General features: G+C 34.4%; 1 protein-coding gene across 4 annotated transcripts in view; it reads left to right on the top strand.

Moving 5' to 3' along the window:
* The window catches only part of TBC1D15 (TBC1 domain family member 15), a 63596-nt gene that overhangs the window by 31878 nt on the left and 16181 nt on the right, over positions 1 to 15537 (top strand). For 2 of the 4 annotated variants that reach the window (XM_037731908.1, XM_037731906.1), the window contains 6 exons: positions 5773 to 5875; positions 7213 to 7263; positions 7573 to 7770; positions 8825 to 8953; positions 9537 to 9640; positions 10734 to 10828. In XM_037731908.1, coding sequence (XP_037587836.1) covers positions 5773 to 5875; positions 7213 to 7263; positions 7573 to 7770; positions 8825 to 8953; positions 9537 to 9640; positions 10734 to 10828 — 680 coding nt within the window. The remainder of the gene's footprint in view (positions 1 to 5772; positions 5876 to 7212; positions 7264 to 7572; positions 7771 to 8824; positions 8954 to 9536; positions 9641 to 10733; positions 10829 to 15537) is intronic. The other 2 variants (XM_037731905.1, XM_037731907.1) reach the window with 1 other exon arrangement.

The following is a 15537-nucleotide window of genomic DNA, read 5'->3' on the forward strand; positions in this document are numbered from 1 at the left end:
TTTGTAGTAGAAACGGGGTTTTTCCATGTTCGTCAGGCTGGTCTCAAACTCCTGACCTCAGGTGATCTTCCTACCTCACCCTCCCAAAGTACTGGGATTATAGGCATGAGCCACTGCGCCTGGCCTTGTCTTAAGGTCCTTTATGCATACTATTTTTTTTTACTTGGAATATTTTCCTCTTTCTGATCCCTGAGGTCTCCGTTTAATATCACTTCCTCAGAAGGGCTTTCCACGATGCCCTCTTTTGCTATCTCATCTACTTTTCCTATCTCTGTTCCTCGCTATCTAATTTTCTTGTTTGCTTCCTTCATGGCACCTAACAGCATACAATAATTTTGTCTATTTAGTTTTGTGTTTTACTCTAGAATATAAACTTCTTGGGAATAGGGATTGTATCTGTCTTGTTTCCATATTCTTCATGGTTGCTAGCTACAGTAGTACAAAATAAATACGCATTCAAGATTAGTTGAATGAATAAATGGCATAATAATTGTCAGTTTGACAAATAATTTTTGAAAGGTTATTGTGAGAAACAAGTTGTAAATTTGCTTTATATGACTCCAAAAAGAAATTAGGAGACAGGTTTTAGCCCAGGCGGTAGAGTTTTCTATCCTGGATGGGTTCAAGGATAGTCTTGATAATCACTTAAGCAGTTATAGGGGAATATGTACCTTGAATTTGTGTTGTTTGTATTTTCATGAGAGTAGCAAGTGAAAGCTTGTTTTCCTTTTCTAAATTTGTAAATAAATGAGAAGTATGAGTATCAGAGATGGTAATCTCTGTACTTTGGGAGGCCAAGGTGAGGTCAGGAGTTTTGAGACAAGCCTGGTCAACATGGTGAAATTCTATTTCTACTGCAAATACAAAAATTAACCAGGCATGGTGGCAGGCACCTGTAATCCCACCTACTTTGGAGGCTGAGGCAGGAGCATTGCTTGAACCTGAAAGGCAGAGGTTGCAGTCAGCCGAGATTGTGCCACTGTCCTCTAGCCTGGGCAACAAAGCAAGACTCCATGAAAAAAAAAAAAAAAAATCAGAGATGGTAATGAAATACTGTTATTAGAGGGGTTTAGACATATAGCATTATAATAATTCACCCCAGATTAGTTTTGAACTTACCCAGTTGTTGTTGTTACTTCTTGACACCCACAGGCTTTCCTAATGAGGACAGACCACTCAGGATGTGAATGAGAGCAGAATGAAAGCACCTTCTCTGTTGATAGGCAGATCTAAGAGAGAGAGGGAGAAAGAGCCTAGAAGGAATTATGCCAACCCTACTCTTTCTCAATCCCAGCACTTAAGTCCCTGGGAAGAAGAGTTTCTTTAGGAGAAGTGCTTTTTCCATTTGGAAATGTGAAGCCACGGAATGGTGGTGTTCCTTCTACATGTTTGTTTTTTTTTTCCCCGTATCATTGAAGTATTTTTTTGAATGCCTATTGTATCTTAGATGCAGCAGTGCTGTTTGCTGGAAAGAAAGCAGTAATCAAAAGACGTGGCTCCTGCCTCAAATTTCAGCTATAAAAAGTACTGTGAATAAGGCATATGGTACTATAACAGCATATCAGGATAATATATAAGTTTTCCTTGTGCAGGGGTGATTGCTACTCTGAGAGAGAATGAAATCAATGAAGGGGAGGATAAAGTTGGAGGAGATATGAGCGTAAGTGATTAATTGCACCCTTTAATGATTTGGTAAAAGAGAAGAAGCTAAAAGTAATTCCACCCTTTAATGATTTGATGAGAGAAAAAGCTTTGCATACTTTGTTCTGTTCTCATTAGGCTTAATCATTAAGTTTTTAGTGAACCCCAGGATGTGGTTGCTCTTCTTGGGGAAGGAGATAGTGTCTAAAGTGTCTACCTCAAAAGCTACTTTCCTAATAGTCACTGCTTTGGGTATTCTCCTGTGACACTGGAAGGGCAGTTTACTTTTTGACCCATGAATGGTCTGAAATGTGTAAAAACAGTTCATCAAATATTTTATCTCCAAGGCCTCTCCATATTCTAGGCTGAAAATAAGTGCTCCCTGTTCTCCTTCCTGTCACAAATTATCCCCAATTATGCCATATAGTTCACCATAGATTTTATAGACTCTAAGTAGTAGAATAAAGCTATTCCAAGTAAATCTTCACCAGTATTTAAAAAGTCACAAATTTGTATAAGCCATCTCCCACTATCAGATTATTTTTTGTTTTAACATTATTTTAGGTTCAGGGGTATATGTGCAGGTTTGTTAAGTAGGTAAACTGCATGTCACGGGCTTTGGTTTACAGATAATTTTGTCACTTAGGTAATAAGCATAGTATCTGATAGGTAGTTTTTCTGATCCTCTCCCTCCTTCCACTCTCCACCCTTAAGTAGGCTCTGGTGTCTGTCTGTTCCTCTCTTTGTGTCCATGTGGTGGTATTGTTGTTTAGCTCCAGCTTACAAGTGAGAGTATGTCGTATTTGACTTTCTGTTTCTCTATTACTTTGCTTAGGATAATAGCCTCCAGCTCCATCCATGTTGCTATCAAGGACATGATCTCATTCTTTTTATGGCTGCATAGTATTCCATGGTGTATATGTACCACATGTTCTTTATCCAGCCTAACATTCGTGGGCATTTAGGTTTATTTCACATCTTTGCTATTGTGAATTGTAAAATTCTTAAGGAGGAATGTAAAGGTACTTGTTCCTGTTATGATACAAGTTAGTGGAATTCTCAAATTTTTAAGTTCAAAGAAATGAGAATTTTTAAATAGTGTACCCGATTTTTATTCTACTAGGTGTCAGCCAGGGGGGTCTCATTTCCTGTCTTTGGAGCAGTTATCCTAAGCAAAACGGTGTTTCTGGAGTCTTGCTTCTATGGTCAAAGATTGTTTTAGAGACCACAAAGAAGAGTAGTCAAGGAAATCTTGGTTTCAGCCTCATTGGGATGCCAGCCAGTCTGTGCCAGTGGCCACCCTTCTTGTCTTCTTTTGAGTTCAAAACCAAGAGAATTAGACTGGATACCTTCTTTATTTTTGATTTAGCTAAATTGAGGAATGTGGCTTGCATTTGTGGCCATGTTGGCTTTCCAGTTTACTTCCTAATGAATTATATTTATCTTCCTAAAGAGCAGGCCTTCCTCTTACAGGAGCAGGGCCTTACCTTATGAATGAGCAGAGATTGCCAGTAATGTAGGAATGGGCAACCTAGATGGCTCACAAGAGCTAGGAAGAGGCTCTGCTAGGCTAGTCACCTGTAGTTCCTTCTTTCAGTGTCAGCAGCGTGATCTAGTCAGTTGCAAAATAGGCCATCTTCTTGAGGCTTAATATTTTTTAGATGGTTTACTTATTTACCAGGAAAACATTGTCGTATTTGTTGATCTTTGTAAGTGTTCTTTGATTTATTATCATTTAAAATGTGGTATTTACTTGGATAAAAGAATAAGCTACAAATATATTTTTCTTACCTTTCTGGAACCAAGTTGGTTGCTAGGATATGAATGAGACCTGTTGACTTTATTAAATTATTTTGTATATTGGGCCATTTTTACATTGATCTGCAAATATGCAAGCAGTAAAATATTCCCTTAAAAAGCCAAAATGCTTGTATCATCAAACAGGACCAGCCATTTAAAAGATTAGGTTCTAGATGTAAAAGTTTGTTACCATACCTTTCTAGTTTTTAGTCCCAGTTTTGATTAATCTCTGCAATGCTATTTATTTCTTTAGCCTTAAATATTGGTCATTCTCAATAGAAATATAAAACAGTTACTGCTACATTTGAGTATACAAGCATTGTTCAGTTTATGAGTTTATTATGAGGTCTTTGGGAGAGGCTCACTCCAAAGCCTGGGATATACTACAGAATTTTCAGGAGATATGCTTCTATTGTTGTGATATTAGACTGTAGTGTTCTTCAGATTGTTTAGCAGGCTGTAATAGAATTGCTGGGTTAGCATCATTAAAGTTTCATCTTACTTTTGCAATGAGTTTGAAAGTCTTGAATAATCTTAGCATGAGAGATCAGCTTCCCAGAATACATATTTTAGATTAAATCAGTGTGGTGACCTGGCAGGTAGAATATTCTGGTAATATTTTGGAATACCAATCTTCCTTATGGTAAGCTCTGCAGTTGCCTAGCAGTATAGCAATATACTACTTGTCCTTTGACTGATAAACTTTTTAAATGTTTTGTTGATTTCCTTTTGGGCAATCAGGTTTTAAATTTCTTCATGTCTTTCCTCTTTCGTTAGAGCTTCGTCCATCCCCCATCACAGAGTATTAATTATAAAAAAAGAAAAGAAGTAATTCCTTTTTAAAAAATATTTGTGGTTGCTTGTTGGTAAGGCAGTCATTTCATCTTCTGATCTCCAGTTTACTGGCCACTGTTTAAGATACAGAGCCATTTAATCATCTGAGCCCAGAGAGCTGAGAGTTGCCTATTGGTTCCTCTTTATATATAGGCAGTGGTTTGACTTTCATGATCATTTTTTATTTGGGTTTTAAAGAAATTATTTGATTTAATTTATTGTTAGAAACAAAATGATGACAGTGCCAGCAGCACTGTGCTAGGAATAAAATTTTTTTCCTTTATTAGCTATTTTTCTTTTCTGATGCTACATTTAAAAGTTCATCATTTAAAAAATGCCCTGTGAGAGAATCTGTAAGTCTGCCTATTAATTATGACACCTCAAAATGTTCAGAAAAGTGAATGTTTTTAAAATATATATATATTTTTTTCCTCCTACATCAAATGACTCAACCTCAGCTCCTTTTAAAAAGCCAAGAGTCTTATTAGCTACTATTGTATATGCAGATGGAGTACAGTGTCTGACTACATATGTAAGAATATAAGATCCTGTTTTGGATTTCATATCCCCTCTAGCATTACTGTTGCATCCTGTTATGCTGGAATTGAGAAGAGATAACTGTTATTAAAGATCTTATCTCAAACATTTATAATAAACTGGCGGTGTATAGCAGCAAAATAACACATTTAATTTTTGTTTTAAACATAGAAAAGTTGTAGATTTATTAGAACTAAGTCATAAAACTCACTAAATAGGAAAAAGACTGGATAATTTGTCATATGACTAGAAATTGTATGTCTGTTTTGAAAACATTTTGTTTATTCTGTAGTTACTAAGAAATGTGAAGAGACTTGCTTCTAGAGCTTAATAAGCAAAAACTAAAAACATAGTATTACCCAAACCATATGTAATAATGTTGTTAAAATATGTTCATGTGTGTATGTTTGTAATTATGGTTAGCATGATTAATGATCTTTATCAAATAATTAATGTATTTTATATTTTTAACATCTTACATTGCAGTATTACTAAGCTGTGAATGAATGTGGAAACCATTTCAAAATAAGACATTTTCTGTATTGTAAATATTACATACTCATGACTCCTAATGTCTGTTTTGGCTTTCTTTAATTTTTATGGTAATAAAACCAGATATATTGTAATGCTTTTCTACTATAATTCTAGAGAAGAAGAATTTGGTATCATTACAATTTAGTCCTTTTGGCTTTATAGGGAATACAAATACACTTTATATTTGTTTTATTTATGTTATATACAGTATAATTTTATATTTTATGTTTCATGTAGTTTTGAAGCTCATTTAAAACAGTTACTTAATATTTGCTAATGTATTAATGGAAGACTGTTCTAGAATGGAACATTAAAATGTTTGGGTTTTTTTTTTTTTTTGGTAAGGAACATTTGTGTTAGTAATTGTTCATGTGGTAATTGATGCAATGTATTAGTATTTTCTACAAATCCTTTTTTTTATTATAGATCTCCACAGGATAAAAGAACACTTCTTGTGAATTGTCAGAATAAGAGTCTTTCACAGTCTTTTGAAAATCTTCTTGATGAGCCAGCATATGGTTTAATACAAGTATGTTTTTAAAATCTATCCTGTATTAATCTATTAATCTGACTGCATTATTTTATATAACTCCTTCTCATCTCAGAGTATGCAGAATGAGGCTGTGTGTGTGTGTGTGTGTGTGTGTGTGTGTGTGTGTGTGAGATCTTTATGAAACTATTCTCTGTAATATTACAGAAACAGTAAATTTCCATATTATTTGCAAGACTCAGAGGCTTCCTTGGTTCTTACTCATAAAGCAATTTCTCTGTTTATTATAATACTATAATTAGATATCAGTAGATTTATATCATCATTTTTGTTGATTAGGTCAGGGGTCACAGAGTAGGTCAGTTTGAATTCATTAATGATCAATTTAGGCCAAAAGCTGGTTTGAATTTAAGTAAGTTGTTTTGACGTCATGAAAATCTAATTCCCCTAAGAATATTTGAGTATTGTTCTTGGCATTTGGCTAAAAATGTACACTTAATAATAGGCAGAAGTAAAGTTAATTTTCACTCAGATTACTATGTAATGAGATTATTTATTCATTTATTTATTCACTTATTCATTTAACAATTTGTGAGTGCTTGCTGTGTCCCAGCTACTCTTTTCGTGTTTTTTTGTTTTTGTGTTTTTTCAAGAGACGGGGTCTTACTCTGTTGCCCAGGCTGGAGTGCAGTGGCTATTCACAGGCGTGATCCCACTACTGATCAGCACGGGAGTTTTGACCTGCTCCATTTCTGACCTGGGCTGGTTCACCCCTCCTTAGGCAACCTGGTGGTTCCCCGCTGCCGGGAGGTCACCATATTGATGCCAAACTTAGTGCGGACATCTGATCGGCATAGTGCACTACAGCCCAGAACCCCTGGACTCAGGTGATCCTCCCGCCTCAGCCTCCTGAGTAGCTGGGACTACGGGAACGCGGCACTGCACCTGGCTTTTTTTTTTTTCTTTTCTTGGTTTTTAAGACATACAGGTTGATAAGATATAGAGGTAACTTTTTAGGAAGACGGATGAGATAGAGAACTAAACACTGTTTAAAATAGAAAATAAGAGGATAATTTTTCTTATTGTGAAAAGTTATTTAATAAATAACTATTTTTGCTAAATATGAGTGAGCAAGTAGTTTGGGCTTCAGAAGTTACCCTAGCATTTAACATTAGAAAAACCTTTTGCCCTTTTCCCGGGTAGCACTGTCCCAGAATAAACTATTCTTGTTGGCATGATTTACTATTCGTATAGTTAGATTAAAATGTCAGCTAATATTTAAATATCATGAGCTTTTAAATTTAGCCATCAAATATTTTGTGTCAGAATAGCATGGTAGTACACACACTTCAAGAAATATTTTTTTTTGTGTGAAGGCAGGACTGCTAGACAGAAGAAAGCTGTTGTGGGCCATTCACCACTGGAAAGTAAGCACTGTGTGTGTTTCTGATGTATGCAGATTGAGTTAAGCCTGCAAATCATTTGTTTATCTGCAATTCAATCAGTAACATTAACTCGTCATTTGTTATGCTATTTTAACTAAATGAAATGATTGGTTTAGAAAATTTAAATTTTTCTTCCAGGAAAGAAAATAAAAATTTAAGATAATCTTAGAACACTCCATTTTAGTCCTGATTTCTTTTCTTTTAAAAAGCTTTGCCTTTTTGCCCATCAAGGAGTATTCATTTTTCTTTATTTGAATTAATAATGCTCATATTTTTCTTCCTATTGCATAGAAAATTAAAAAGGACCCTTATACAGCAACTATGATAGGATTTTCCAAAGTCACAAACTACATTTTTGATAGTTTGAGAGGCAGCGATCCCTCTACACATCATCGACCACCTTCAGAAATGGCAGATTTTCTTAGTGATGCTATTCCAGGTCTGAAGATAAATCAACAAGAAGAACCAGGATTTGAAGTCATCACAAGAGTGAGTAAAGATTTATATTAATATACCTCTTACATTTAATACGAGAACATGTACTATAGAAATAGAAACAATTTTGGTGATATCTGCCTTTTTCCATAATCTATTCTTACAACTTTTTGCTAATATATCTGACAACGAATGCTTGTCTTACCACCAAATTCTTCATTTGTTCTCTATCTTATACTCTCTCTTCATCAATGTTGAATCTTTCTTTGATTACCTTTTGATAATAATGAAGTTTGTTTCATTGGGTGCATAGCAGTGAGTGAAGAGCAAACCTTTCCTATTGCCTCTTAGTTCTGTTCCTCACTTGCATGTTTTCTCAGTGGGCATCAGAGACAGCCAGTCAGGACATTACTTTTACGGCTTTTATTCTCATGCAATACTTTCTTTTTTAAGTAAGATGGGTTTTGGCCTGAATTATGGGAGATCTTTATATGTGCTCAGCAAGAGTTTTGGATTTGCTACAATTCTAGGCTTGTACATAGTTAGAAAATTATAAATATCTAAATTTTAGTGCTTAATTAAAGGGTTTATCTTGCAAATAGTGTTTTAAAATTACCAACACCTGTTAATTGAATGAAACACTATAGAAATGCCAAGTGAAGCTAATGGGTCATGAATCAGTTCTGAGAAATACAAACTTTAGAAGAAAACCTAATTTTAGAATATGATTAATGGAATAGTTATATGTTCTCTTTTTAAGTAATATAGCATATCATTTGGTTTGAAGGTTTCTTATAGAATTTATATGATGAATATTCTATACTTACATAATTGAACCCAAAGTGGTAAAGAACTTCTTTTTAATAACAAATATTTTTAGTCTGTGAGGTTTCCTGTTTCCTGTTTCTGAATTTAGTTGTGTGTTTAGTAGAAGGGAAATATATGTAATGCTAGCTATTATAGTTAACAAATCAAACATGGGAAAATAAGGGATGATCTAGAAGTACTAGAAGTCACGTCTGAAAAGTAGTATTTTAAATTTAGTTTCCATGTATCTTTATTTCACTGGTTAAATATGTACTTGTTATTGCTTATCTTCTTATTTTAGATTGATCTGGGGGAACGACCTGTTGTTCAAAGGAGAGAGCCAGTATCACTGGAAGAATGGACTAAGAACATTGATTCTGAAGGAAGAATTTTAAATGTAGATAATATGAAGCAGATGATATTTAGAGGGGTAATTTAAACACTCTACTATGACTTATATTATAAACTCCTAGTATTCAGGGGTTTTGTTGTTATTGTTACTGTTTTGGTGTTTTGTTGTTGTTGTTGTTGTTTTAGGGGAGGAATGAACTCTTTTATTTCTTTGATGAGTGATGCCTTAAAATTCCTGGATTGAGTGGGACAGAGTGAGTTGCTTGTGATGTTCCTGGGAATTGGGTAGAAGGAAACCCTTAACTCTAGGGGAAGATATTCTTCCGCACTGGAAGTTGTGTGGGTTATATGAAGGAGGCCAGCATTCCAGTGGCATTTGCCTTATTCTGTAAGATTGGGCTTAGACTCACCAGTCCCACTGTCTGTCTGCTGTACAGTTTACTTTATCCTGTGTACTGTTTAAACTTTCTGGCAGCTATTGACATCTTTTAAATCTAGAATTTAAAAAGAGATGGTATTCACTGAATTGAACTATTTGTATATATAAAACAGTCTCTTAAAGATTAGTTTTTATATCTAAGTTTTGTGAATATGCAAGCTTTGTAAACTTACAGTATTACATTTGTTTTTATTAATGTGTTTAATATGCATGTTTTCTTCAGGGACTTAGTCATGCATTGAGAAAGCAAGCATGGAAATTTCTTCTGGGTTATTTTCCCTGGGACAGTACCAAGGAGGAAAGAACCCAATTACAAAAACAAAAAACGTAAGTAATGGTCTTTTGTACGTTCATTAAAGAGATTCAAGTAACCCACTCATACAAGTTAGTGTAGGGTTTCTAGATGAAGATTTGGAATAGACTAGGGAATGGGAAAATAACTTGGTTTTTAGTGTTCTAATTGAAAAATTATGAGCCTTCTAATTATTTTAAATCAGAAACACATATTAGAAGGCTCTCATTGCAGTTATGTTTGTGAATATGTAAAAAGAAGATAAACATATTCCATTTCCCTTATGTAAGCCTTGTACAAGCCTTTTGCATACTTGAAAGATGACTGTTTTGACATACACTTAAAAACATCTCATTCGTCTTGATTCACTTTTACAATTCATTATGAAATTGTAAAATTGGCTCATAAGAAATATATTTGCTAGTTAGATTAATTACCTTTAAGTTACTTTTCTGATACTCTTATAATGGATCCTTCTTTTTGGAAGATTCTTTTTGGAAGAGTATTTCTATTTTAAGTTATTTCTCAGACTTGAAAGGAAACACAGACCAACTTTCCAGGTACAACTTCTTGTTCTCAGTTGTTGGTCTAGCCTTTGATTTAAAGCTATTTTCAACCATTATATGCATATTTAAGTTATCTGACAGTCTTCTCTTTTTAGCATGTTTACCAGTTCTTCTAAGACATTTTTACATTAACTAGTTTCTGGAATAAACTGCTTGGAAATAGAATTATAATGTCACATATTTTTAAAAAAGTCACTTAGATTTGTATTTACAATTATTTGAAAACTTAAGTGGTTAAAATATTTCATGACGAATACTTTCAGATATGATTTTAAGGATTGAGATAAATGTTTTTGTCTTAATGCGTTTTGTCAAAGCATACCTAAAATTCTAGTAGGTGAACAAAGTTTACCACATAAACTTTGTGGCATGTATAGGATTTTTTTTCTTTTGTTTTCACTTATTTGTCATAACTTTAAACATTTCATTATTGTTTTTATAAATTTACATTCCGCTATCATCATAAATAGTTTGATATACTGTTTATAGAAAAACCCAATTAAATAATGTTAAAAATAAAGTTTTCAAATAGCTTTCTTTGGTGTCAAATTGTTTTCTATAGTGATGAATACTTCAGAATGAAACTGCAGTGGAAATCTGTCAGCCAGGAACAAGAGAAAAGAAATTCGAGGTTAAGAGATTATAGAAGTCTTATCGGTAATTTTTTCTTAACAACTTTGGAAATGCAAGAGGGGATTACATTGAAGTCTTGATAAGATTAACAAAGTAAAGATACATGCTATAGCACTAGGGCTCAAAAGAGAAATCAGAATAGGAAAGTACATTGCAGTGTGTGGTTAATGTTCTTTGTTGTTCCTCTTCCAATAGGCATATTAATTCAGTAAGTCTAGTTATAAGTGCTGATATATTTAATTTTCAGTTCTGAAGTATGAAATTTTCAAAAAGATTGTATACCTTTATTTGCTTGTTGAATTAATTTTATTTTTTAAAAAATGTTTCATTATTATAAAAGTCTGTTTATTGTAGAAAAATTAGTAACTATAGATGAGCAAAAAGAGGAAAATAAAAGTTATTTTTGTTTCTGTCACCTAGAGATAATTATGGTTAATAGGTACTGGTTTATATCCCTCCAGAACTTCTTTAGATATACATATATTTCATTTTTAAAATTAAATAAATGATTCTAGATATAAAATTTAGTTAGTATTTGAAAATAAAGTATTTACCTGGGGATAACTATTGTCTAAAACAAAGAGATGCTTGATAGAATTTTATCATAAAAGCATTAGTTGCAGTTCATAATCTACATTTACAGTTGAGAAACTGAAGCATGGAGAACATAAATGACTTGTCCAAGGTCACATAGTTAATAAGTGCAGAGCCCAGTTTAATGTTCTTATTACACTGTCTCTGTAGTTTTAAGATAGCATTAGATAGTACTGGAACTTAGTTTGAAATTCTTACGTTGTATCTGGGTTTGTTTGTCTGTGATTTAATAAAGAACAATGGAGGAATTTCTCCCTCCCATGGGAGAAATAATTCTTTGAATTATATTTAGAAAGCCCAACATAACAGGCTGATTTGGTACCGTTTGTGGATATAAAATCAAGATATTTTTGGCAGTGATACTTTTGATCCAAAAAGAATTTATTTTTTCTGAAATATAAATTATACCAGAAAAAACTGTGACCTTCTTCTGATTAAGGCAAATGGTTGGGAGTCCTGAGTTGTGAAGTTATCTAAAGTTTCTAACTGAAGCTTCTTGTTGTTTTCAGTTTCACTAAGAAAAATAATGGATTCTGGTGTTTTATTCCTGCTTGAGTATAAAATATTTGAACTGGAAGGGAAGCCTGTATTCTAAGCCTCTTTCTGCATGCCATATCCTCTTCCCTTTATATCAAGCGTCAATGTTGATGTCTCTGATATTCTCAACCTTTCATGCCATAGTCTCATCCTTTCCAGGAGACTGTTAGAAAAATTTAGTTATTTTTAAGTCCTCATAATGAAATTTGAATTTTGAGACATACATACTTTAGCCTACTTTATTCATTTTTAACAGATAAAATTGAAGCCCAGAACAGGTTAGTCGGTTGCCTTGAGCCATCAATCCGGTTAGATCCGTAGCTCAGATTCATTCATATTCAGATCTAATTTTTAAGTGGCCTTTCAGCTATTCCATGCTTTCTGCCAGTAGAAGTTTATATAAAATAAGTTAGTTTTAAAGCATTCTTTTTCTATAATGATTTTTCCCAAAAGTATTTTGAGAATGATTATCAAAAGCTTTTTGGGCAGTATACATTTACTTTATTAAAAACAAAACTATACAGTAAGCCTTAGATCTTGCATACATGCCAATAAGTTGGATTTTACTTTAAGTGTGATGAGAACTTACTGAAGCTTTTTAAGGAAGAGTATTTTATTTATATTTTAAAATCATTTTTACTGCTTTGTGGAAATTCAATCAAAGTAAGAGTAGGAATAGGGAGACCAGTTAGTAGAAAGCAGAAATCCAGGCAAGAAATGGTAGTTGAGGAGGTAAAAAGAAGTAGGTGAGGCCAGGCATGATGGCTCACACTGTAATTCCAGTATTTGGGGGGCTGAGGTGGGAGGATCACTTAAGCCCGGGGGGTTGAGGCCACAGTGAGCTGTGATTGTGCCACTACACTTTAGCTTGGGTGACAAAAAAAATAAAATAAAAATAAAGGTGGATTCAATTTACATTTTGGTGGTAGAATTGGTAAGACTTTCTGATATATTAAATGTGGGATGTGAAGGGGAAAAAGAAATAAAAAATAGGACTCAGTTTCTGACTAGAAAACTTAGGCAGTTAGTAGTGCCCCTTATGGATTTGAGGTGAAATGGGGTATGGTGAAATTGAAATAAGTGTTAAGATATATATACCTCAAGGTGAAATATAAATATTGCATTTATATTTGTATAAATGCAATATCAAATAGCTAGTTGAATAGTCTGGACTGGTCTGGCAGGAGATAGAAGTTTGGCTATTATCAGTATAAATATCCATGGAAACAGATATGCCATCTAATGGAAAAAGAGACAGTTAAGAAGGCTCAGGAATTCTAGTTTTTAGAGAAGTGGTTTCTAACTTTGGCAACACACATTAACCCATTTATGCCTGGTGTTCCATTATTGGAATGCCAAACTTCTGGGAGTTATCTCCAAGGTCTGATTTTTTTACACAAAAAAATTCACAGCCTCTGTCATAAATGGGTTTAAGATCTTTCTGAAAACCACAGTGACTATTTTAAGCATTCGTACATTCATTCATTCTTTTAATAAATATTTACTTTGTGCCTATTATGTACTAAGCTCTCCTCTAGGCACTGGGGAATCACCAGTGCACAAAACAGGCAAATTTCTTGCCCCTAAAGGAGTTTGCATTCCTGTGGGGGAAGAACAGACAGTAAACAAGATAAGTAAGTAACGTGGTATGTTAGTGATAGATGCCAAATAGAAAAATAAGGCAAGAAAGAGGGTTAGGATGTTTGTGTGCAATGTTGCAGTTTTAACTTGGGCAGGCAGAGACAGCTTTAACTGAGAAAGTGATGTTTGAATAGAAACTTGAAAAGGGAGGGGGATCTCTCGCCACTCCTGTTCAGTATAATATTGGAATCCCTAGCCAGAGCAATCAGGCAAGAGAAAGAAATAATGGGTATTCAGATAGGAAGAGAGGAAATCAAACATCCCTGTTTGCAGACATGATTCTCTATCTAGAAAACCCCATAGTCTGGCCTAAAAGCTCCCTTAGCTGATAAACAACTTGAGCAAAATTTCAGAATACAAAATCAGCGTACAAAAATCACTAGCATTCTTACACACCAACAACAGCCAAGCTGAGTCTATTATTAAATAGACTCCCTATTCAATAAATGGTCCTGGGATAACTAGCTAGCCATATGCAGGAGATTGAAGCTGGACCCCTTTCTTAAACCATATTCAAAAATAAACGAAAAATGGATTAAAGACTTAAATGTGAAACCTAAAACCACAAAAACCCTGGAAGACAGTCTAAAACAAGCCTGTTTTGTGCACTGACGAATCCCCAGTGCCAAATCAGGAAGGCAATCCCATTCACAATTGACACAAAAATGATAAAATACCTAGGAATACAGCTAACCAGGGAGGTGAAAGATCTCTGCAACAAGAATTACAAAACACTGCTCGAAGAAATTAGAGAAGACACAAACAAATAGAAAAATGTTCTATTCTCATGGATAGGAAGAATCAGTATCATTAAAATGACCATACTGCTCAAAGCTATTCACAGATTCAGAACATTCCTATCAAACTACCAACTGTCATTCTTCACAGAATTAGAAAAAACTATTTTAAAATTCATGTGGGGCCAGTTGTGGTGGCTCACGCCTGTAATCCTAGCACTTTGGGAGGCTGAGGTGGGCAGATAGTTCGAGACCAGCCTGGCCAACAGGGCAAACCTGTCTCTACTAAAAATACAAAAAAATTAGCTGGGTGTGATGGCACATGCCTGTAATCCCAGCTACTTGGGAGGCTGAGGCAGGAGAATCGCTTGAACCCAGGAGGTAGAGGTTGCAGTAAGCCAAGATCTCACCACTGCACTCTAGCATGGGCGACAAAGTGAGACTCTCGTCTCAAAAAAAAAAAAAAAAAAAAATCATATGGAACCCAAAAGAGTCCAAATAGCCAAGACAGTCCTAAGCGAAAAGAACAAAGTTGGAGGCATCATGTTATCTGACTTGAAGTGTACAATAGGGCTGCAGTAACCAAAACAGCATGGTACTGATACAAAAAACAGACACATAGACCAATGGAACAGAATAAAGAGCCCAGAAATAAGGCCACACACCTAACAGCCATCTGATTTTCGACAAAGCTGACAAGAACAAGCAACAGGGAAAAGACTCCCTATTCAATAAATGATCCTGGGATAACTGGCTAGCCATATGTAGGAGATTAAAGCCAGACCGCTTTCTTATACCATATACAAAAATAAAGTAAAGATGGATTAAAGACTTAAATGTAAAACCTAAAACTATAAAAACTCTGGAAGACAGTCTAAGCTCTACCATCCTGGACATAGGAATGGGCAAAGATTTCATGATAAAGACACCAAAACAATTGCAACAAAAGCAAAAATTGACAAGTGGGATCTAATTAAACTTAAAAAGAGCTTCTGCACAGTGAAAGAAATTATCAACAGAATAAGCACACCTCCTACAGAATGTGAGAAAATGTTTGCAAATTATGCATCTGGCAAAAGTCTAATACCTAGCTTCTGTGAGGAACTTAAACTTACAAGGGAAAAACAGCCCCATTAAAAAGTAGACAAAGGACATGAGCAGGCACTTCCAAAGAAGACATGCATGTGACTAACAGGCATATGAAAAACTCAACATCACTGATCA

Source organism: Cebus imitator, unplaced genomic scaffold (genome assembly GCF_001604975.1).
Source record: "Cebus imitator isolate Cc_AM_T3 unplaced genomic scaffold, Cebus_imitator-1.0 Scaffold429, whole genome shotgun sequence".
Lineage (NCBI taxonomy): Eukaryota > Metazoa > Chordata > Mammalia > Primates > Cebidae > Cebus > Cebus imitator.